Source organism: Scatophagus argus, chromosome 13 (assembly GCF_020382885.2).
Source record: "Scatophagus argus isolate fScaArg1 chromosome 13, fScaArg1.pri, whole genome shotgun sequence".
NCBI lineage: Eukaryota > Metazoa > Chordata > Actinopteri > Scatophagidae > Scatophagus > Scatophagus argus.
The window spans coordinates 11026437-11052383 of NC_058505.1; the positions used below are offsets into that span (position 1 = coordinate 11026437).

General features: G+C 41.8%; 1 protein-coding gene across 2 annotated transcripts in view; it reads right to left on the reverse strand.

The window, feature by feature from the left end:
• Positions 1-3979: 3979 nt before the first annotated feature.
• pbx1a (pre-B-cell leukemia homeobox 1a) overlaps positions 3980-25947 on the reverse strand; it is a 43176-nt gene continuing 21208 nt past the window's right edge. The window contains exons 3-9 of one of the 2 annotated variants that reach the window (XM_046408752.1): positions 12036-12280; positions 10570-10760; positions 10242-10377; positions 9674-9833; positions 8567-8679; positions 7314-7403; positions 3980-4774 (exon numbers count right to left, since the gene is read on the reverse strand). In XM_046408752.1, coding sequence (XP_046264708.1) covers positions 4682-4774; positions 7314-7403; positions 8567-8679; positions 9674-9833; positions 10242-10377; positions 10570-10760; positions 12036-12280 — 1028 coding nt within the window. In that variant the 3' untranslated portion in view covers positions 3980-4681. The remainder of the gene's footprint in view (positions 4775-7313; positions 7404-8566; positions 8680-9673; positions 9834-10241; positions 10378-10569; positions 10761-12035; positions 12281-25947) is intronic. The other variant, XM_046408753.1, reaches the window with a different exon arrangement.

The following is a 25947-nucleotide window of genomic DNA, read 5'->3' on the forward strand; positions in this document are numbered from 1 at the left end:
ATACAAGGGTACTGGTATCATATAATTTAAGTATCACAAGTAGAAGCATTCATTACTTTATTACATTATTATTATATTATTGAATTGCAGTTATTGTTGAATGGACGCGTGCATCACTTTGCAGAATGCAGAAGCTGGTAAAGAGAGAACGAATTTGAACTGTTTAAAATATGTCTTTACTTTTAAAAAACTGCTTAATCTATTTTTCTTTTTTCCTTTTCTACAGGACAGCTCGTGAAATGTCCCTCGAGGTTCAATAAAAGTTACTGCATTTGAGTCAGTACTTAGTTACTTCCCACAGGCTATAATATCAGAATGGCCAGACTCAAGAAATAGTCCTGCATTCAAAATTTAAAAGAAAAGAAAGGAAGCTGTTAAGAAGTTAAAATGAGAGCATGAGAATAATTTGCATCGTGAACGCACACACACACACATATGGAGGAGAAAGAAACAGGGAGATCAGCAGGAAAGGCAAGAAGAAGACATGTCATCACCTCAGGGACATAGTGAGTGTTTGTCAAGTTATGCAATGAAAAAAAAAACCTGCAAAAGTGTACAAACGAGAAAAGCAGCAATAAAACTGATTCTCAGTAAACAATAATTAAATTTACACCTTAAACTACTTACTTACACTACCACCTTTGTCAGGTGTAAGATGAAAAATGTGTTAACATCGCCACCTTGTGGAGAGGGACAGGCCCTTCTGGATGCCTTTTACACTGCCTTTCCTCTGATCAAATAATTTTGGTTGGAATCTAATTTAATATTCCTATATTTTTTATTTTCTCTCTCTCTCTCTCTGTCTCTCTCTCTCTCTCTCACACACACACACACACACAAACACACTTTCAAATGTCTCATCCTATCTGCCAAAACAAAAGAAATGAAAGACATGACAGTCCGTAATTTAAGAGATCCAGATGCTACACCCAGCCTTCTATGTCTAATGTAATCTGTGTCTGTGTGAGCGTGACAGTGTGTAAATGAGTGACTTTTGGATGAACCACCCATGTGGTCAGTTAGTCCATCAGCAGCAGCAGGATCTGGGCTGTTGTGTCAATGCACATTAAAGCAGCGTGCTGGGCTCTGTTGAAGAGGGCGGGGGTGTGGGGGCAAGGTGTCTGGGCCACCCACCCGTTCTCTTCCTCAGCAGCTGTAATTATAAACAGTGGTACAAGGACAGCTGGGGAGGCAGATGTCAACGGCAACATTAGATTTCAATCAGCCAGCATCGTGTCGACACTCCCGAGGAATGAGGAGGTGTTAAAAACTACGCTGCATGACGAAATCCCTCAAAAATGTCAGAAAACAGTGATTATTCTCCTTACAACTTATTTCAACAAGATGTTCTTAGCCGATACCACAGCAGGCTTTTATGTTGTGATTATCACGAGCACCCAGCAGAAGCCAGAAGAGGATTTTGGGTGAAGTCTTCTTGTCAGATTGTTTTTGATGCCCCCTCGGTTGGTGAGAGAAAGTCCGGCTCCTTCGTACTGCCCTCCAGGCGCAGGAGAGCAGTCTGGCTTTGGCATTTCACACTCACTCAGCAGTCAAGGCCTGTGACCGTCCACACACTCCACAGCCAACTGCTCCCTTTCCCCTCGCCTCTGTTGTTTGGCCAATTATGAATATTCAGCTGCTATGAAAGTAATTCTGTCAGACATGCAACTGTCCAGCCAGATAGTGTCAGCAGTGTCGTCTGTAGCATCTGAAGGGAGAATCTCACAAGGACGTGACCACTCTTCTCCTTTACCATCAGATATTTATATACGGGATGACAAAAACTAACTGTAAGATGGCCTCAGTACAACATATCACATCTTTTTTTCTTTCTTTGTCTAACCAAACACTGATACAGACTATTTCCTGCAGTAGGCTTCCACAGCTGTCAAAAACTATAAAAACCATGATGATGAACATATCTATAACAGCTCTGTAGTTTATTTTAAATCAGTCTCACACGTACCATCCTATTGCTTTAAATACTCACAACAGGACCACCACATGTGTAATAATCCACAGATGAAAACAGTTCCTTACAAATACAGTATTTAAGATTGTCTGAGTGATATCTGCTAAAAAGTTAAGTAGTGAGTTTTTAACGAACAACCCAATTATATATTTGTGTTCATTTTGATGGATTTACATCTTCAGTAGGAACAAACGAGCTCAGAGAGGCAGACTAACTCGTTTGTTTTGGTCCTTTCATGGGATTTGATGATTTGACGATAAATATAGAATATCTTCAGCCTTATCTTTCATCTTTCTTTCAGTTAAAATCAATAATATATTGTAGTCTTTATATTTATGGTCTACAGTTGCTTTATAAACACAGTCTTAACATAGAAAACAGCTTCAATTTTCAGTTAGAAGTGGTTTGGAGTAGTTTGTTTCTAAAATACAAATATGAAAGCTTGTCGAAAAGCAGTCCAGCTTCCACTCTTCTCAGTCAAACTCTGACAAACGCTGTCTTTATGTGACTTTGTGTTTGTTGTTTTTGGTATATTTTACATCTACTTCTGTTTGTCTGAGTGGATGTACACTAATATGTTGGATAGGAGCCATTATAGAAGGCAGGGATATGCAGAGCCATGAAAGGGCTGATGTCTGCTGGCACTCACTAACCTTGGTTGACTTTCAGTTATCACAACAGCGACTGCGACCACCGGCACCACTGCCACAGACGCATTCGCGTGGTGTCGAGGAAAACGAAGAGCCTTTGCTCTCTCGTAAAGTCCACAATAAAGAGATGCTGATGTATGATCTCGCTGTATTACATATCATTTTTTAATGTGTCGAAAACCCTTTCCAACAAAGCAAGTCAAGCACAATGGTGCACATAAACACATGTTGAAAGTTCATGATCAAATTCACGAGAGTAGGAAAGCAAAAAAAGAAAAAAAAAAGAAAAAGTAATAGCCTACATTAAAGCATACCATAAAAAAAATAACAAAATACAAAAAACAAATAGGCCACACAACATAAAAAGTGTCTATAAACAAGGTTAGACTGCTCAGAAAACACATTATTCGACATAATGACTTGTCCCTTCATTAGTGCTTAATGGCTAACATTTACAATGCTCATAAATGTTTGACACTGAAAAAAATCAGTCTGATATTACTGAGACAAGCATGAAATCAAATGTCTACATTTGTTTTGGTGTCAATTCTATGGTTACTAAAGCAGTTCCAGCAGAATAATATATCGACTTGAATGATATGATGTATATGTAAATAAACTCCCAGACGAGGACACAATTCATCAAAATGTAGAACGCAACAATATCTTTACATCAAAGCGCCCTCAGTAGAGCTGAGCAGCACTTCAGGTACATCCAGATGTTTTTCTTTTTTCATGGAAATGATCAGTGGCTCCATGCTGAAGCGTCTCTGGACCTGTGCTGTAGATTCAGGAGCAAGGATCCACTGTGCAAGCACGTAAAACTCTATTAACATAATGACTTCCCTGTTTTAAGTGGATTGTGGTTCATGTATTGAAAAACAAACTCAGTTACAGTTCATGACAAACTTTCTTTTCCGTAGAAAGTGATATTTCTTCTTGTGCTCCTCTCAACGGGACAGCACTGTTAACTCGATTGTAGCACCAGAGCTAAATGACAGAAGACGGCGATTTAAATGAGCAGAAAAAGACATAACGCTGTATATATTTGATGAAAGAATACTTTAACTGACTTAGCAATGGAAAACTTTTTCTTGACAGTTTTGTTTTGTTTTGTCAAGCATTTTGGCGTCACTGAAAAACTTTTCTCCTGTGGTGGTGGTGGAAAACGTGACAAAACTCATAGAGGATTCAAGTAAATTAAAAATAGTTTTCTCCTTGTCCAGCATAGATCAACAGAAAAAAAAAAATCCTCTTTTTGTCATTGTGACACTAAATTATGCTCATTCTACCAATATGCTGCAGAGCCAAAGCTGATATATCCTCCATCTAAATGAATGATGTCAAGCTTGTCAGATTTGATGACAAGTATTTATTTATTGTTTTACAGATAACATACTTCACAGGGTTACCTTAGAGGTAAAATCTCCCGACAGAACTCTGTTTCGACTCATCGGGAGACAAAGGGGAAGATGAACATACTTTTATCAAGCACACATTGTAAACAACTGAGCAATATTTAAGTCTAAATGGCGTACCATAGAATAGGTGAGAGACAACAAAATGTAAGAAGTATGTAGATGTGCCTCTTGCTTGCAAAGACAAAAGTTTCATTTTTACAAAACAAATAATGGTCACTGACATATTTTTTCTATTTTTTTTTTAGTGGCTGAGAGGTAGAATGAAGTATTTTCAGTTAAAACCAATCATTTGATTTATTGACTTTATCATATCATTTCATTATTATGAGTGAAAACATGAGTGAATACGTAACCCCAGCCCTCTGAATATAATGTGAAATCTGTACAAATGTCTCCTGTGGTACAGTTTGGATTTTCATTGCAAAACTTTTTGTTTGTATCCCAGATGTCCGACATTATAAGCAGAGGAAATATCTTTTTTCTTTTTCTTTTTTTACTGGTTAGGATTTCACAGTAGCTCTCCAAATTGCGGGACAGAGAATTCCTTTGTTTAATACTGTGAATAGGAAGGTCAGTCCATGTTTTTTTTTTTCTTTTCTTTTCTTTTCTTGTTCAATGAGGTGTAGAGATGGATATGTTCAGTTGGAAGTATCCGAATGAACGCTCCCGGGTCCTTCTGTGGGCGATGTCACTGACGAAGGAGTTGGAGCATCTTGCCAGCCACCATTTGTCTGTGTGGATAAGACAGGAAATAGTTACCTTCATGGTATCACATTATACTGTATAATACAACACTGGTATGGACATCTCTTTAAGGCTGAAGCTGGCATTATCAAGTATGACCTGTGAAGCTAAAACCTGATGATAAATTTTATTCCTCTGTGCCACAGAGCTCCACTGCTGTCCAAAAACTATTGGCCACACTATTGCACTGGGTAACTTCATTACAGTGACCAAGAGCGCCGTGAGACAGACTAACACAGCAACTGCTGACAAGAAGATTAAACATAAAATATCACAATCTTTATCCTTCAGTTAAAATGAATACTGGATATGATGGGATACACTGCATTGATATGGCTACATCTTTGAAAATACTTTCATGCATATAGTGGGTTTATTTGGTCCTTAAAAAACCCCCAAACATAAACATTTAAGCCACACTACCAAACTGCTGCCTTACATCCAGAAAACACACACTGTTTTCAAGAGACTCTTCATTAAAAATGTCATCGCGCCAGTTCGCTCATTTTCCCCTCCAACCAGCTAACACAATGTGAGATAAACAGAAGAGATGAAACACAGAATGCGCAGACCTTCTTTTATATCTCAGAATATACCCCCGAGATGGTTAATAAAAGAATAAATTATCACAATAAAAAAAATAGCTCTTAAAATGGAGGTCTTCTCAAATCATGATAAAAGGTTGACTAAAGACCATTAGGAACATTAATTGCAATTTCCACGCTATTAGTGAGAGCTGGGAACATGCTTTGGCAACCTCTTATTTCCAAACCCTGTTATTTCGAGTAAAGACTGTCTGTCATCTTATTCAGGGGCAAGAGGGAAAAGAGAAAGAAAAAAAAGAAAACATTTTCAGCCTCCGAGAGAAGCAACACCCACCAGCAATTTGAGGGGTATAATTGCTGTTCAAGGATAAAGAAGGAGAAGTGAACCACGAGAGTTCAGCCAGTAGATCTTTCTTTCTCTCTTTCTTTATCAGCACTAAATAAAAAGCACCAGCATTTCATTCACAAGCTTTTCTGAAATACGGAACTTTTCGTTTAAAGTGTATTTATTATAAAGGAACTAGAAGAGACTCATCATCATCATCACCAAAATACACTAAAATTGTTTTTATTCTTTTGAGAAACAAAATATGTATTTTAACTAGTTGGGGGGGGGGGGGGTGTAGCCTAAAATCAATTCCACAATTAGTTTTATAATGATAAATGTGAATTGTTTTATTTTAAATATTGCATTGCATGATATTTTCTTTTCTAATAATGGTTTGTTTCTGATGTGCTTGTCCTGATTATTGTAGATAATGGTTGAACTGGTTGAATGTCTGGTTATAAACCACAGGCTGTTGTAGCTGTTCTTAGTTTAATTATAATAATAAAACAGCTTCCTATTGAAACATTTTTTTACCAATTTATACCAATATAACTGATAACAAAACTTTAAAATTTTGATTCATATTCTTCAAATTGAGCAAGACGTAGATAGAAAAAGTACGTGATGACAGAATATTATTTCACCCAGATGATTTTCAGAGCCTTTAAATATTCAGAAAATTCCTTCTGAACTAATTGGAAAATTGTGTGCTTAGCTCTGTGACTCCAACGTAATGGTAATATGTGACAGACAAATTGGGGCTAGAGATTCATGATGTCAGTGATTCAACAAATTTTGTTCATTTCCAATCCTAATTTCTACAAATGCTCAGTTTGGAGGTCCGTTTTGGTTTTGCACTTTTTGTAAAAACGTTTTAGTCTGACACACCAGCACAGCGGATTAAAAAACTATTTCCAGTTGAGCCTGTTATAAGTTGTAACTGGCTCGATGCATCCGTGTTCTTATTTTAGCACGAGGGGTGTTGCAGGCTTGGCTGTCAGTGCTGCTGTTCCTGTGGATGAATGATCTGACCAATGTGCTTGGACTGTTAGCCCAAAGCCCCACTCTTTCTGTCCCTGTGACTGTCGTATTGATTCTGTTCAGCCCCGCACGGCCTGTCGCTATGGATCTACGTGCTAACGTACTGCCTCCAGTGTTGGCTGTCCCGCCCTGCCCAGCCCACAAGGAGACCCGAATAACTGGCCCAGCCTTTGACAGGCTACTTAAAGAGTTATTTTAAGAATTAGCAACTGGGAACTTTTTTTTTCATTGTGAAGCCAATCTTGGAAGGGGTATAACTTGTCCTATGTTGCCAACGTCAGAGCAGCTTTGGGAGGGAGGATGACACCTGTGTCCTTGTTCCTGTCGTCTGCAGGTGTCTCGCTAACGCTAATATCCTCCGACAGACTAGGAGCGTGTCCAGCTACTCAGCCTGGTAGCTGCCTCATTGCCTGCCACCTAGGGCACGACTGGAGCAGGGGGGCAACTGGCTGGACAACAGCCCAACCCCGGCAAACTCTGCTAAGTGGCATCCCAGAGTGCACACAGAATTGCACAATATTACACACATCCTGCAAGTGGGGGAATCATTGCACAGTAAGACAGCGAGGAAAATGTTGCGGAGGACAGAAGGAGACTGTTTACAGGTCGTACATTGATGCCCTGTGGACTGTACATCTGGCTGGCCGCGAGGCTGTCACTGTATCCTCCGGTCTGGCTGATAACATGGCGAAGGGTATCCACCTGGAACAGCAGGGACACACAGACAAAAGGCCTGGTCAGACAAAAGCTCCGAATAACAAAGACAGCCATGCACAAGGAAAGGTCAGTCTGATAGTAAAAGGGTATCATAAACAGGAAAAGGTTACAAACAACGAATCGGAATGATTTGGCTTCTATTACAAGCTCGATAACAGACATTGCAAAAGGACAAAAACACAAGAACAACGACATGATGTAACTAATGGATGCATTTGTAGTTGTGGTTGAATAATACATCAGAATCAGATGCTTAAAACAAGACTTTGCATGTTACTCACTGTTGTTTGCTGTGCATGCAGACACATGACACTCACGCAAATTCTCCGATGAGCTGACTGCCAATAAATACATAGTGTAACTGAGGTCACATCTAGCGTTATTCTGAAAATATTATTGGAATACAGCCATTTGAGTGTTTGTCACAGCTGCTTGGTAGCTTTTGGCAGAGCAGCCTGTCAGGTTATGCATGAAAACACACCTGCTATATGGATTTCACAACAAAAAGACCAATCTAGTCACAAGGCCAATTTAGTCAAAGTTGTGCTTTCTCTTTTCTTTTTCACTTTCCTTTAATTGTGCAGCCCCGAGAGCGAGGCAATTCTGACACGTTCACAAAAAATAACCCTTTCGCTAATTGAAGGCCGACCCTGAAGACCTCTTTACGTCCTCTTTTGCATATTCATGAACGACCTAAAGCATTTAGAGAGCTGATCCGAATAGAAAAGGGCGGATGGAGGGAGAAAGAAATGATGCCAAAAGCATTGAAACCAAATGATAATATCACCTCGGGTGGTGACTTCTTAATCTATGGCGAGAGTTGTAACACTCGGAAACACTGTGCTGGTCATCACTGTCCACCGGGGCAAGGTCAAAGAGCTACAGTGCACCAGTGGCTATGTGAACTCTTGTCAGGAGCGCTGATGAATGTTGCACCATTTCCAAAACTGTCTGCAATCGTCTACTCAACTGCGGGTTGACAATGGCCCCTACATTAATGTAAAGCCTCAGGCTAAGTATAACCTCTGTCTCACTGTTTAGGTCAAGTTGTTGTGGGCATCGGCACTCCCAGACTGGTCAGTGGTTGAACAATTTTACAAGTGATTTCAAAAGGTCATACAGGACACTAAGCTTGAAGAGGCGCCTACCTGGGATTGTATGTTGGCCCCAACCTGCCCCCCTTGGTACGAGTCCCCATTGAGGGACTGCACACTCATGAACAAGTCCCCGGAGTTTGACATGTTAAAAGAGCCAGCAGAACCTGAGAATACACAGAGGCAGAGAAGGAGAAGAAGAAGAAGAAAGAGAAAAAGAAGAAGAAGAATGAGAAAGAGCAAGAGAGCAAGGAGAGCAGGACAAGGATAAAAGGAGAGGGAGAGAGGGGGGACGAAGAGAGTAACAGAAAAAGGAGTTAAAATGATCATGCATAAGCAAAAGTGCATTGAGTGGGTTAGTGTGGGAGGGCAGTTGGCATCGTGAAAAGGCTTTTTCTGCAAACCGGCACTCTACAGATGCAGTACATGCACATTAAAATATAACTGAAGTATAATTTAAAAGGAATAATCAGCTAACAAAGACCGCGAGACAGATAATCATCATAAAACTGTTTAAGTCCAGTTTCAACAAGCCTTATGGATTATATTATAGTTAAATGTCCGTGCTGCTAGTGTTTCATTAAGGAAGTAATAATTGATCTGCAGGAAGACCCAAAGAATCGTCTTCGTCCTTTAATGGACCCCAGCTCCCCAGATGTAAAGAGACCATCGCGTAACTTGATTTCAACACCCGGTCCTAATCCAATACAGTTGCGAAGTCTCTATATGACAAAAGACTCCGCTTGCCCTCCGAGCAGCTTAATGGCATGCACAAGGTCAACCGGACAAGAGGCAGGAAAAATTAACGTCCACAAGACCAAGAGGTCAATAACAGAGACAGAGAGACAGAGAGAGAGAGACAGAGAGAGAAAGAAAATGAGCAAGAGAGACAGACAGCAAAAGGCAGAGAAGAAACAGGAAAAAAAGGAACAAGAAGAGCATGAAAGCTGCTCCACATCACTGGGTTAGTTACAGAGAAGAGGGGCCTCCTGTTAGTCTAAAAGAAACAGCACCAGAGACTCAATTCTCGAGTTGGGGCTCAGGTATGAGAACGTTATTATACTCAATCTTATCTGTTCTCGTGTAACAAGAAAATTTCCATTTATATTCCTGGTCTGAGTTTTGTGATCAGTTTTGAGTCAGTTTTGTGATCCTGCTCACCTGCTGAATTGGGTGTTGATGGGGAGTTTGCCTGGCTGCCGTGAGCAGACACGCTGGTTGCATTGACTGCAGTCCTCGCTGCATACATGTTGGCCTCTTCTTGAAACTTGCCGATGTTTTTCTTGTATCGGATTCTCTTGTTCCCAAACCAGTTTGATACCTGTCGAGATAATGTCGGGCAATGACAGGATAGAGAAGCTGAATTAGAACAAATTTAAGACCATTTTGTCTTCATGGCATCCAATTTACCTGCCAGGAGTAAACTTAAGCTGCTGCTTGGACAGAAGCCAAATTGAACTCAAACTTAAAAAAAGGATCTATGATAAATCAGAAAAGAGTCACTTAAAATACTGCATAAATGCACTAAAATTCAGTACGCAGCCTGTCCATTGTTAATAATGCTAATAACTTTCTCAAGCTGCTGGGAGCCAAACAACAACAGCACTGCTAACCCTAGAAGACAAACTAAAATCTCATCTCCTGGTTAAGGTCTTGGTTGAGGGGTGAAGGGGATTATTTTTGACCAGATGTTTAACCACACAATCTAATCTTTGTTTATTCTGGCTACCTGTGACACTGTGATGCCGCATTTCTTGGCCAGCTCTTCCTTGGCCTCCTCGCTGGGATAGGGGTTACTGAGATGGGAGTAAAAGTACTCGTTTAGGATCTCTGTCGCCTGTTTGTTGAAGTTCCTCCTCTTCCGTCTGGACAGCAGAAAGGAGACAGACACATGAGGATTTCACATAAACACTTGGTAAAGAAATACAATGCTGAAATATTACAAAACGTTCAACATTTCAAGAAAAAAATAAAGATATCTTTATTAAAATATAGGACATATTAAAACCATAGCATAGTTCTGTCAGGTTCTCTTGCCGACACGGATGCACACAGACCTGGCGTCGAGAAAGCGTGAGCGCAGGATCATGACGGCCTCGCAGGTGCTCTGTTTCAGCTGCATCTGGATGGAGCTGAACTTGCGGTGGATGATGCCGACCATGCGCTCGATCTCTTTGGGCGAGATGGGTCGCGTTCGAGACTGCTCCCTCAGCAGGTTCATCACATGGGTGGTGAACTCGTTGCATGCCTGGATGCACAGACAGACAGGATTCATACAAAGAATAACCATCAGAGGCCGACAGCTTCAGACAGAACAAAAAGAACGAAATTGGATTCTGGCGAGGCAGCACCTTCGCTGGAAGGCCTTGGCCTCGTCGGTGCCGCGCTGACACTATAACAGCAGCAGCGTCAGATGTAATAAGAACGGTATAAATTAAAACGGCAGACATGGTGTGATTTTCACGCCAAACAAATGTGGCGTCTGAGCTGTACAGTTGCGGCAGCGAAACTCATGGTGCTCTGAATATTAAAAAGATTTCTCTTCAATGGAAGAATAAATGTGACAAGTGAAGAGAAATCTAAAATGACAGCAGGCTTTCAGTCCCGTTAACGTTCAAGAGGTTTAAACTGTCTCCCTCTCTTTTCACTCCATCTTTCAGTCTACCTCGTTCTCCCTCTGTCGGAATCAGTCACTGGATATGACTGCATTCAGAGTCAAGGTGTCTGTTGCTTGTCAACACCAGGGTTACGTCAGTCAAAGTGATGCACCGTGCAGCCGTTCTGCTTGCACACACACGCCAGACACTACTCACTCATACGCGCGCAAGGTGTACGTAGCGTGGTGACACAAAAATGCTCAGGTGTGTATTGACAGTGACAGTTAGCGATGACTAGCCTTCCTGGGAGAAGATGACAAACCCAGAACGCTTTGACTTTCTGAGGGAATGACAAGACGTTACAGTCTTTGGAAAAGAGCTGGTGTGTGACTGATATAATGGCTGCTTGCCTGCCGAAGATAACATCCCTGAAAGCTTGGCTTGTCACGAGTTGGCCTGTTAGAGCTGATTTAAAGTTAAAAATCAGCTCCGACGTAGTTAAAAAAATAGAAATAAATAAAAAAAAATAAATCCATCAATTACATCAACTCATTCCCAGTTTGGCTCACAGATGGAAATATTTCCACCATGCAGGGCAAAACAAAAGCCTTGAATACAATGCCAAGCAGTAATGGTCCTAATCATAATACTTACTCCATTTAAAAAAGGAAAAAGTCTCAGTGAATATTTTTTTTCTCACATTTTATTTTTATTTATTTTCATTTTTAAAATTTTTCTCCAAATATTTTCTCTTCTCTGCAGGGGGTCAGGGTCAGCTATCGAGCACTGCCTCTGCAAGTGATGTTAATAAAATATTAAAGCAGTGCCTGAATCATGGGCTTAGATACTAGAAGAACTGAGCTGAGAATATAAATAGCTGAGAAAAAGAAGACCTGCCGGTAAACATCAATACTCTTGCTCCCCACCTGCTCATACTTCTCCAGCTCTGTGTGGTAAATTTGTCGAATCTGAGTCAGCTTGGCCCGGTAGTCGGAGTGTTCCGCTGAGTTGTCGGCACCGACGCCGCCAGTGGCTGCTGCGGCGGCCGCTGCGGCTGCCGACCCGCCGCCTTTCTCCGGCCCCGCCACGCCCTCTGCCAGCAGCATGTTGTCCAGTCGCATCAGCTGAGGATCTGGAGGCTCCTCCTCCTGGGCGCCACGGATACTGAGCACTGTGGAAGACAGGAGACAGAGATGATGACAAAACAATGACACTAAGCAGCCCTGTGTATTGTACACGCATGTTCACAATGACTGAATGGCAAAGAATTTTACTATGAATAAGAAGAATTCTTAACTATTTCTCCCTCTCTTAATAGTTCAAGTCTGAGCTGTAAAAACCTGCCTTGCAGTGGGTGGCAGCTAGGCAGGACCATAAAACTATAATTTTATTGATTCTGGCTATCATTTCATGTGAAAAAAAATTAACACAGCCTTCCATCAGAGTTCATCTTTCACCGCTCTCCTTATGTTCAGACTATGTTTAGTTTCTGGCTGATGGCTTTATTATCTTGTCAGGTGCTGTCTAAACAGAAAAACAAACTAAGCTATGCACATAATATTAACGTAAAGACACCTGGCTCAAATGAATCAGATAGGAGGATTACAGAATTCAAACTGAATCAAACTAATTCCAAAGCTGGATGAAGATTTAAAATATGAGGATTACTTTAATTAAAAAAATACATATACTAAAGGTAAAAGGTTCAATAACCACCATCACTGAGGTTAATAATTTTTCAGACATAAAACTTCTAAATTACAAGTTAAGGTAGACATTTGGACACAGTATTCACAGTAATCTTTCTTACAACTGACAGCGAGGTCTGTTTATACATTTGTATGGGGGGTATGAACCTGCACATATTGACACACCTACAGGTGCTCAGCTCTCCACTGACGCTCATCTCCCATGGTGTGGAGAGTGAAGTGTAAACACAACAAAGACAGGCCTGCTGCGACGGACATGCACAAACAACAAGCGCACAAAAATCACCCTAATGTACACAAATGCAGCCCTGCACAAGCCCAGATATACAAAAAACTCGCTGCTGCAAGATGCTGTTTTGATTGTAATTCAGAGTATAAAACACACAGGTGTTTCACCATGAATTTGTATTTTGAGCTCAGCTGCGCTGCCCTGCCTCTTCCCGCCACCAGAAGGCTCCCTCGGTAAAGCAGCAGCGGAGCGCCCTGCGTTTCTCAGATGTGCTGAAAACAGCCGTCCAGGTGCAGCCCTCCGTTCCATTCACTGTCTTCAAGGACAAAGACAAAGCTTGTGTTGCCACTAACATTTTTCATACACACTTTAATCCACGCATCTATCAAAATGTTTCACGAGGACGATCTAATACAACATCCCGCACGTCTCTTCCATGATGACTGTAGACAGTGAGGGTAAATGACAGGCTGTGTGACAGAACAGCAAAGCCATACTGTAGTCCACAGTCTCCAGTCACAGCGACGGCTCTTTTGTAATGAGGATGTAAGGCTGAGACGCCCTATGACCTTTGCTGCTGAGCGGGGAGGGCAGATGGATTCCCAGGGCCGCGTGGGGAGCTTGTCTACCCTCGTCTTCCTCTTTTCACCCCTCCCAACCCCTTCACTCTCCTGTTTCCTTCCCTCTCTTTTTCTCCTCCTACAATAACATCATCCATTCCCATCAGCTCCAACACGTGAGCAAGCTCAGCTCAAGAGGCAAATGTCAATGGCTATCAGACGGCTGGAAAAGGTCAGGAGTTCAGATTGGGAGCATACGCATTCATATGTGCCTGTGTGTGTGTGTGTGTGTGAGAGAGAGAGAGAGAGAGAGAGAGTCTGTGTGTGGGCACATGTGCTGGTAGATGAAAATGTGGATATTTTTCATGTGAATCACACCAGCGGGAAATTATAACACTCGCCAATTTAATTCTGACAAAATAGTGGCACATCCCAACCATAGGGGGAATCTAATGAGCCTAAGAGTGATTTATTCATTCCCTCCAACTCCCCGAGTGCACAACTAAAAGCATGAAATGGATTAAATAAATACAATTAATAAGGGAAATCAAACAATTCACTGTGCTGTGGCATAATTACCCTAACCACAGCCATCAGCTTTATTTATTTCTGTTCAGTAATAGCAATGAAATCGATTAGACCTCAAATGCCAATCAGAGTGCTCGTCGTGAACTCTGCAACCGTGGACTATACATTAACATAATCACCTGACCGAGGAAAGTCGGCAAGTGGCCTCAATTACAATACATCACATACTCCCAACACCAAAAAGCTTTTATATGCACTTTATAGTCTATTGTAGCTACAAACCCATGGAGTCCATACTGCTCTGCGATTCCCTTATTCCACGGGCAGTTACAGATTAGTATCTATAAAAGGAAGATGGCCATCATCTAATCTTGATCATTACCGACAGACTTAATTGAACAATGAGAGGACACAATTCCCTTCTCTGTCGCTTCCTCCCTCCCGCCCTCCTTCCTCTCCTCTCCTTCTCTCCTCCCCTTTGTGAATGCTCTTGTATAATTCCTTCCCTGAGATGTGGGGCACTAAACCCAAAAAGGCAAGGCATAAAAAAGTGAATACGCATCATAAACAATTCTCGAGCGGCTTCCTGAATAATGAATGGAATTCTAAGAATAAGCCTTTGTTTTGGTTATTGACAAAATTAATTTCTGCTGTTTTACTTCCTTAAGAGCTGGCTCATACCCATCGCCACACTGCCTGCTGTTTGCAGACAACAGGAGTGTAAATAAACATGACGATTAAGCCACCCACTCATACAGGCAGACGCAAGGTGCACACACACACACACTCAGGCAAACACACACAACGCAAACATACACTTTGTGCATGAATGTACACACACACACACACTCACAGGAAAAATACACAGCTATGCACATTGGCAGACTACCCTGAGCACCCAGCCTGGCGCCCTGTGAGTGCTTTTAAATGAAAACATGTTTAATTAATGATGTTGAAGTATTCTGTCACAATTAGGAAGATTTACGGTCAAACAAGGCAGCAGAGATGTCCCTGACAGCCATGATGAAAGTTTACCCGTCTTGCCTCGGACTGGCAGAAAGCAGCCAACGCTGGACTGGATCCATTTCCCATAATACTGTAATGCAATACACTCCACAGCACTGTAGTGTATATGACTGTGTGTGTGTCCTTCCTTGCCTAGCTCGTCCACATCACATGACTCCAGAGAGGGGCAGGCAGTGGCTGTGTTCGCTATTGATTGTGTGGGCACACGTCATCTAGGGTTTCAGCAGTTAATAAATCAGGCCTGCTCCTGACACAACTGTGTGTGTGTGTGTGTGTGTGTGTGTGTGTGTGTGTGGGCCTGTCACAGACCAGTCAGCAGGAGTGAAAGCGACAGCCACATGATAATGTAACATCACCACCATTCATCCCTGCCACACAGCATTCTGAGACAAAACAACAACAACCCAGGAACCTGAAAAAAAGCAGCGTGATTTACAGCAGACATGACAAGTATCACTAATACAAATCCTCCCCTCCCCACTTCTCCAAGGAGTTCAGCATCCTGCTCTCATCTGCCTTTGATACAAGTCCAATAAAGAAGTCTTCGTAAGACACAGCACCGCGACATATTTCATACTGACCCACACACTAGACGTAAACTACGCTGCTAAGCAATTCTATTACCATAACTGATAGCACCAAATGAATATTATGTTACATTATATCCAATATACTGTGTATGTGGTCATTTCTACTGAACTGAATCTGGCCTTTCATAAAGAAAGGAAGATCATTATGGCATTGCTAATCGTACCTCGCAATAAATGCAATGAAAACAATTGCTGTATTCTAAATATTGTTTTAGTCAAATAGTTTTAAAATGTTCTTCATTGTATTTGTACTCAATCTGCTGAAAGCTAGGCGATCAGTGGGGCATTTTCTCAGACCCGAAATGTTCTTTCCAACAACACATAATTGGATGCTGCTAAAACAGTGCTCCACCAACTCCACCAAGCATTTTACTTATTTTGTAACATTGCCTGACAATTAAAAAAGGACTAAAAATAACAAAGTAAAACCCATCACAAGCTGCACCAATGGTACAAGGTGGTATTCCTGATCCCAAAGTGGGCGTGGCCTCTCCAATCTATCCCTATTGGCCATTTTTAACACCAGAACATTACTGTTTCTTGTACATGCCATACTTCGGTGTTCGTTTTTACCTTCTGGCTTAATATGCTTGCTCCAGGCCTCCCGATGTCGTGAGAGTGTACTGTTGTGGCAGAGACAGCTCTCAGACAAAGTTCATTTTCTCCGGTCCATCGGAAAAATGCCATTTTAGTTCCAGAGGGTTCGGAAGATATTTGACTTGTGAAAAATGGGTCCAGTATTTACTTTGGAGAGATAAATCAACTCAGGACCTGCCGCTAGTCCTCTAAAGTGCCGGAGCAGCAGCCAAACCCACGTGACACATATACAGGAAATGACTCTTCTGAACCGTCTCTTAGCTGTTATTTAAGAAGGTTGAAGTTAGGAATACAATTATCAACAATGTTTTTCAGACTACCAACTAATTTCTGCTCTAGAGAACAAAATGAATCCAGTCACCCAACAACAGTTTGATAGTTGTTATTACTGAAGACACTGAATGAATTGAACTATTTGTGGCAAATCGCAAGTGGACTGTACTCATATATGACCTTTCTGGTCTGACTGACCACTCAAAGCGCATTACAAGATGGGACAGCATTCACACACACTCAATACCATGCACCTGCTCATCAGGAGCAGTAATCATTTACACAAACACTGATAGTTCATTATGTCTACTTCAACATGTAGACTAGGCCAGGGCTTGAACCACCAACTTCCGACTAGCGGATGACCTGCTCTGCCCCTTGAGACGTTTCTACTGAATTAAATCTGCACTGTAATTAAAAAAAAATAAAAACACAATCAAAATGAAAATGAAATTACTAATTGTATCTTAAGCCTGCGCCATGAATGCTACTGTGATATTCTAAATACTGTTTTGTATAACTAGCCTTAAAATACTGTGTTCTGTAGGCTGAAAGCTATATATATTTGTCTATCCATGAACTCATGGGAAACTTTCTCAGGCCCAAAATGTTCTCTCCATCACCAGATAATGGGAAGCTGTACAGCCGCAGTACACAAGGGCATAGTCATAAAGTACCTCTAAAACAGCTTTATGTTTTATCAGCTATCTCGAGTATCATGTGCAGAAAGGGGGCAGAGCCGGGGTGTTCTATCTGACACTGGGATGGGGGATGGGGGATACCAAGGACAAGGAAAAACACCAAAGAAATACTGGAGGGACAAGCAGAGACAAGGAAATGTGGATGGCTCAGGCAAGGAGGGAAGAGAGTGATGGAGGGAAAATGAAAGGCGAAAAATAGAAATGGAATGGGAAAGCGAGGTGTCAATTAAAAAAATGAACCCCAGTGCATTTGGGAGGTGACAGCTGGTGGGAGACGAGCTGACAGGCGTCACATTAGGCGGATTTGGTGGCCGCTCCCCTCCTTTTTTTTTTTTTTTTTTTTGCTCTCCCTTGTCTGTCTCTCTCCCTCTCTGGCTTTCTCCACTGGCGATCCGTAGTTTCTCATGCGGCAGTAGTGGCGGCGGCAAGCGAGGCAAGAACTCAGCTTGGTGTTTTTCAGAACAAGTTCCCCCTGCAGCTACTCCTAATAACGGTAATTATCGTCATCATCTGAGGCTTAAGCAGGCCAGTTTGTGGCCTGAGGGGCTGGCCTGATAATGAGGCAGCCAGTGCCAGAGGAGAAGACCATTCAGAACACTGCCATGCCACCAACATGGAGTCCTCCCATTTGTAAGCCTTCATTAAAATAATTCATTATTCAAATAGGCAATACATTAGCCCCCTGGCTGTCAGTCTTTCTTGAGGTGTCTTGAAATCTACATCTCCTTGATTGAACCAAACTCATGCTCAACCCAGGCAGTTTTAACAGCTCCAGGCTGCCCTGAAAGCCAGAGTCGCTGAATATCTGAGGAAAAGTCACGAGCTTGTGGAGCAGCGAGCTGCACAGTCTCCCTCTTAGCAGAGAAACAAACGCATCTCTATGGAGAGAGTAGAGAGAGACAACATAAATAACCAGTCAACTTTTTGATAAAGCTTGGGCAGGGCTTGGTGTTGTTTCCATTTAGGCATGTTTGCCTTAATTTCACAGCAGACAGGTGACAGAAAACAAAGGGAGAAAGAAAAGGGATGACTTTAAATAAAGGCCTTCAGAATTCAAATCTGGGATGTCACAGCTTGAGATAGACAGTCTCATTTGTTTCAGTAAGTGCACCAAAATGATGTATGTCCTCACTGATGCAAGTTGTTTCAAATTTCTTGATACTAGAGCCAATATAATGTTTGAGTTTCATTTCAAAATCACACTTTATTCAATGTTGTGAGAAACATTAACCTATTTCACAACAGAACTCGGTGTACTTTCTCAACAGAATACAGTGTAAACAAAGCTACGATTTAGATCAGGACGATGAAAGAATATGATGATGAAAGAATAAGCAAACAAGAATCTGAACAAACATATGCGATTTGCCAATGCTTTACAGCTTTCTATGCAAGATTCTTTGAACACATTGCAGTCAGTGCTCAACAAGGCTGGAGGTTTGATACCCAGTCAAAAGCTACGCGCTTCAGTATTAGAACTATTTAGTGTATGTGCTTTAAAAATACTAATTGTCACAATTCCTGCAGAAAAGCTCACCAAGATTTCCAGAATGCAACACATTTGTCATCTACTTTTCAGCAAATAAATGCCAGTCTCTAATCAAATGGCAGCCGGCATCGTGGTGCTGTCCCAGGCAACAGTTGGAGAGGAGATGACGTGTGAAGCATTCAGAGCCAGGAGATGTTAGCATCCTGCCCTAACTGTTGCCCTACAAGCCCTCCCTGCGCACCAGGACAAGTCATGAAACAAGAGGTCCAGCAACACAATCCTCCTCAAGTCCCTGCAGTGTGTGTTCCTGTGCATGGCACATTTCATAAGGCTCCGCTCTTTGACTGGTGATGAGTTTATGGGAAGGTAATTAACAGTAATTAATCCTTAATTACAGCAATTAGCAGAGTCGCAGTAAATTAAGCCACATCTGGAGGCATGGAGCAAGGGTAGACAAGTAGGGGTGGGCTTTTTGACAAGGGTGAGATGCAGAGACCACGTGAAGGAGATTGTTTAGGTCTACCTGGGATGTCCACGGCAGCACCACTGCTCCAGGCCACCTGGTGGGACCGCTGATACACTGTGTGATTTCAGAGGTGTGTGATGGGGCAGGGGCTGATGAATGCAGAGGGCTAAGAGACGAGGTTCATCACTGAACAAAATTGTTTCATCTCGGGGAGAAAGGCTCCCCGAAGCTACCACGCAAGGACACCCACCATATGGCCCCTCATAGGCAACAGTGCTGGTGGTTCTGCTTCGCTGTGCTCAGCTCCACTCGACAACATGTGAACACGCATTTTACGCAACGTCACTAGATAGTAAACCTGGCTGGCAGTTTGTCTCTGTGGAAGAGCAAAACACACACACACACACACACATACAGAGATGGTGCTGGTTCATTATTATTATTATAGAGTCCATTCAAAGTCACATGGTTCGGTCTGTACTCTACTATTAAAAAAGATTTTGAGTGGTTACTTAGATTATCCCATGATACATTGCATCTCCACTGGGAGCAATATCTTCCATGATGACAATGCTCCTCTCCATAAAGCACAAGTGGTCACTGAGTGCATTGAATGGCATGATAATAATGTTAGCCATATGCCAATGCTTCTCCTGGAAATAGATATGATCCTGTTGTCTTTTCTATATATAGATACAATCCGAACTGAGCATCTATGTGTAAGCAGATGTAAGTAAATATCCTTCCATATGAACAATATGAATTGACAGGTAACGTCAGCTGTGATAAATGTTAATCTTACGTTCTTCTCAGCTGGTTGGTTGAGTCGTGATATTCCTGTACTGTAATGCTTTCGGCTTTACCTCCTTCATTCTGGAGAGTAACTCTGGTTAGATAACTGGCAGCCCTGCAGCCTTTCACAAGTTCAGATCACACAAACCAACAAAGGCCATCTTTGTTGTCCCATGACAAACCATGGAAAAGCTAAAAATATCAGTACAGTGTGGTGGCTCACACAGAATGACATGACTGTAAGGACAACTGCAAATGTTAACTGCCTACTGATTAACCTCAATATTTTTAGTATTATTATTATCATACATAACACAGAGAAGTATCAAATCCTCACATTTGAGAAGTGGACATCCGAATGTTTGACAGGCTTTGAGTGCCGATTATTTAAACACTTCAGAGATTTGATCATTCGGGAAAAAAAAAAGTCTCTCCCTGCATTTATCAGGGAGCTTCCAATCAGGACACACTCAGTCAGGTCGGCTTTGTTTGCTGCGTGTGCAGTTTGTTCAGTTGCTGTCACAACTACGGAAATCCCTGCGAGGTTTACTGTTTTGCTGAGGTCTGGCGCTCAAAAAAAATAGTGATGCTTAGTCTGCCTGTAGCTGTCAGGAGAGAAAAACAATGTGAGGGATCACTGTCCATTAGTGAGACCAACTCCAATTCACACACTACAGAGATATGTCTCGGTCAAATGTCCATGTTAATATCTGCTTTTCAATCAGATTGATATCCAAGATAGCTGAGGGTTTGTTATGGATAAAAGAAACATGTGCCGGAAATTTTACATAGACAAAACAGAACACTTAAAAGACAAATGAACGTGCTTTTATGCATGATGCCTCACTCAAAACTTCTGAGGCTAATGCAGAAATGATGCAAATAATATTTGACTAAGTTTTACTATGAGAAGCCGCAGCATCATGAAGGCAAATGGAAAAAAAAAATGTGAGTTTGTGGTGAAGCTGTATGAATGCATGGGTGTGTTGCTGTGTGTGTGTGTTGGAGGGGGTCAACTTGGGACAAAGGTTTAGCTGCAACAATGAATATGACAAAGCAATGCCTGTAGGCAGAGAGAGAGAGAGAGAGAGAGAGAGAGAGAGAGCAACATAGAGGAACATAGAGGCAGATGAAGAGAGTGTGTTTACAGCAGAGGTAGTGGTCCAGGCAGTCTAAGTGGCCTGGCTGGCAGGCCTACCACGCCACTAGCGGATAAAGCCTAGTCATTAATCACAGGCCTGTGGGATCGTCCCACTGTAGCAGAATACTGGGTCAGCTGGAGCTCCTGCTGTCAGTCAGCGTTGAAATGTGTGTCTGTGTGTCTGAGTGGAGTGGGACTGTCAGCGGGGGAGTGTGTTTTTGATGAGGATGTGTCATTTTGCCTCCAGCTAAAAAAAGCATATAGTACTGAGGAATTAATGCATTAATGCAAACACCAGTGTGCAAGTGCTAGACATCATTTACATGAAAAGCATATCGAGTCATCCGTTGGGAATGAAAGCAGCATTTTCTGCCCTAAAAGCTGAAGCTTGATCTTAAAAAATAAAGACAACGCTGTTCTCTGTTATGCTGAACGCTACTCTACTATGCAGACAGCCCTGTGGCATCAGCAGCACATGCCAGAAACACTAATATCCCATTCAAATGAGAGAAACGTGTACAACTACTGAGCGCATGTTCAACCAATCAGTCAAACAGTGTTCGACCTGTTTTATTTCCATGCCTCTGTCACACGTTAGTACACTGTCGCTGTCATTCCTTAACTGTTGTGTCGGCAGCTGCAGTTACATAGATTTCACTTCTCAAATGCATAAGCTGACCCATTCAGGTCAAAGATCAATGCAGGTTCAACCCGGAGTCAGAAGTGTCACCTGACAAAGCAACATGTTCTCATTACCAACTTGTCATATACGGCAGCTTGGTCAGTGCCCTTAAGCTTGTAACTATGATGCTCAACTACCAGCGTCTGGTTAGACTTTCAAAATAAAGCTTGGTGAGAAACATTTCACATATGAGCCCTTTGGTTAGGTATAGGAACCAAAACGGTTTGGTTAGTTTTAGGATAAGAGTATTGTTTGGGTTAAAATAGTTACATGATTTGACTTTGACTTCTGGTCACACAATCACTGGCTCAAACCCAGGTTTCCCGGATGGAAGTCCTGTGCCTAACCCATCCAACAATCTCAACTACCTCCCAACACATGCTTTACTTGCTGTCTAAACTACTACCTAAATGCTTATAGTTTAAGCTTAGGGGGAAAGGCGAGGCTGCCACACAGCAGTTTCAGTTCCTGCCCTCATGTGTCTGATCGTCCACGTCTACGGATTACTCACCAGCCTCTGTTCTTGCTATCATTTGCTATGATTTTTGATTTAGTTTTGTCTCTTATTTTTGAAGTTTTTTGCCTACTCCTTGCTTGGATCTGAGAGACTTCCTGTGCATGACCGCCCAGTTCACCAGTAAACATCACCTAATTTCCTGTCTCTATCTCTTTGTTTGAGTCTCTGATCTGCCTCAAAATGCCACAGTCACATCAAGTGTTTAAACAGGAACCTGTGTGGACTTTTAAAAACATGAAAGCTGCTAAAAACCAGCCAAAAACTTACAGCCAACTGCACTGAACTCTGGCTATCATATATTGTTCTCACATTTTGGTATTTGGTATGGTTTGCAGACATTAAGCCCATTTTCATAAATCCAGGGATACTTCTGAACTATCTGTTCTTCCACGTTTTATTTATTCAACACGAGAACCTGTGCTCATTTCTACCAATCAAAAGGACATGCAGCACTTGCATTGATGCTGTGGTCAGCTCTGTCAATATCATGGATAATGCAGAGGTAAGGATGGACCTGTCCTACTGTGTGGAAAAAAATCAATGTAAGATATACTATGTGCTTATAAAGTAACTCAAATGTAAATGTAAAACCTCAAATTAGATCAAACCACAACATTAAATCAAATCACCTTAAATGTGTCTGTAAAGTCTACATATATCTGAACAATCGCTTTGCTTTAACCACAACTCATCTAAAATTGGTGTCATCATAACAACACTTCTGTCCATAGCCTTGCACACTGATGTAGAGAAGTATTTATAGCAGTAAAAGTAAGTATTCAGTAAAAGTATTACCACCCTGTAAAAATACTCTGTCCAGCTATATGAATCAGGAACCTGCACTTCAGATATTAAGTTTATTTAGTATGACAGACTAAAGTTTTAAAGTAGTTTTCCACAATATTTCAGCATGATCATACTTATAAATATGAATGTAACTTAATATTAGTTCTCCACTTTTCCCAACTGGACCAAGCAGCCTCTCCTCCCTCCCTCCCTGGCCCCCTGGGTGAGACAGCAGTCATATTCTGTCGGTCAGCCTCCACACACCTGCATCCCCAGCTGGACCACTAATCCCCCCCCCACCCCCACTCTACAGTGTTGTACTCCCAGCTGCCTGGGCTATTTATAGGCCCTGTTTCATTTCCACACCTGCAGGGAGGCAGAGTTGTCACAGTGGGCCCACAGAGCCTCTCTGGAATATTGCATGGGAATGAAAATGCACCTTGCTGATGCAGGAACTTATTCTTGTCACTCTCTCCCGGCGGACTCACATGATACTATTTTGTTGTGGATGTGCAGTGCAGTATGTGGTGCAAAGATAACGCATAAAAAGGAATCCGTGTAAATTAGATTCCTGTGAGGAGTGTGAGGTATACTGACGTGGATTACACCTTTTGAATAATCACATGTGTGCAGTCAAACACACACACACACAGTCACACACCAGCTGGATATGTTATCAGTAGATTTCCTCACAATAGGCTGCATGGACATTACTCCTTCAAGAACTTTAACTAGAACCAGCGAGGTAATGCTAAGTAAGTGCAACAGCACGTAAAAGTTCATATTTTCTTCCTACATATCTTTTCTTTTTTGCTGTCATCCCTTTCTCTCTGGATGTAGTGGGCTGTAGGATCCAGTCAGCGGATTACATTATCAGTCTGACCTAGTTGCCAGCTATCTCCTGAGACCTGAGGAGCCAGGCTTTCTGCACAGCCTTCCGCTGCTACAACACGCACACTGTGTAACTTTAATTTATCAGGGGGAAGAGGAGGGAGAAATGTGACAGGTTGACAGTTCTCTTTGCCTGCCACTCTGAGCGCTCCCTCTCCCCACAGTGTGCCGGTTAAGGGTCCTCGCTCTGGAACACTGCATTACCAAGAGTGACTTTTATTCAGCGCACCGGAAACTCATCAGCAAGGTTGGGACCTTCTTATTCACATGGACGTTTAAGGAGGGACTTACAGAGCATTATGTGACTCCTGATGTGGGCCAAGAGCTGTATTTCGGTATTACATTTCAGTATTTATTGCTCCATTAACGCACCAGCAAATACGCTATTGTATTCATACTCAGTCATGTCCAGTCATGGAAGATTCAGATCAGATCAATAGTTTAAATAAAAGCAGCAATGCAACAGTGTAAAAATACTCTGTGACCACTAAAAGTACACACACTGAACGCTATTAATGTAAAAGGTGGGGTCAGCCATTCTAATCCAATACACTCTCCTCACAGAACACTCATTCGATTCTTTCAAACCTTTATTTAAACAGGAAAACAACAACAATTTGGAGAAAGCTCTCTTTTTCAAGGCTGCCATGAGTAAAACACACATACAACATTTACATATATGTACAACACATGTATACAGGATACATGTGATGTACATACAATGCCACAGACCACATAACAAACAGGCAAAAAAACCCCACATGCATTCACACAGCTCCAAGGTGGTCAGAAGGGTCCTAAATTGCATAAAAGGGACCAGCCCTTCTAATTTTGCAAGTTTCTGCAAATTGTTCCTCTTTTGCTGAGCATGTTATTTTAAAGCCAGTTTTCCAGTCTCTGTGTCAATATTCTGATTTTCAAGGATCAGACAGTTTTGTTCTATAGTTAAAAAGACATGTAAAATACTCAGGTAGTTTACCAAGACGTGCTTGGTAAATAGAGAGATTGCTGTTTGTTCTGTGTGTGTGCTAAAAAAAAAATTAAATGTGGTGTTTGTACACAGCTCTGGCTCTGTAAATTTGAAAACAAAGTGGACTTGGACTGAGTACTACAAAACAGTATTCCAGCCAATCAGCAACAAGTGGCGTTCGTGCTCATGCACAGGGCAAGCGTGTGTGTCAGGTAATGTCAAACTACTCAGCTTGCTTTCTAGTTTGCCAAGACATTCTGTTGTTGTGATGTTAGATACAGAAGCAGGAGAATTGTGAGTGTCTCCGCCTCTAAGAAAACAGTCTCGTCCTCTCTGCATGTCTGTGACACGTCTATGAATTTAAGGGGCATCACTTTGGAAAAGAAAGTAATCAATGCCCCTCCACAGTGGTTCACCCCACCTTTAAGTCTGTGACAATGCATCAGATTTCAGATGATTATAGGTTTTGTACCGAATACTTCAATACTACACCACTACACTGTTACTGAAAAGTAACTACACCTGATAAAGATGTTTGACGATATAACACAGATCTATGCTTACCAGTACGATTTCCTCATATTTTTTTAAAGAATGCAGCCCGCATACTGGGCAACAAGCTTTCAATTAATTTCATAAAATCAATCATGGAGCAATTAGTCAAGGAAAGGCATAATTTAGGCATTCAAAAGAAACAATTTGAGACTGTTATTAAAAAAGCACAAAGCACTTAAAATCACAAAGCAGTTTGCAGTGGCAGAATTACAATCATGACACACTCATGTGAAAGGCAGTATGACGGCAATATACTGTGAGAACAAAAGACTGAACTAATCAGCCTGACGACTGAAAAAACTAAAATGGAGTTTTGCAACAATGGGAACACCGGCA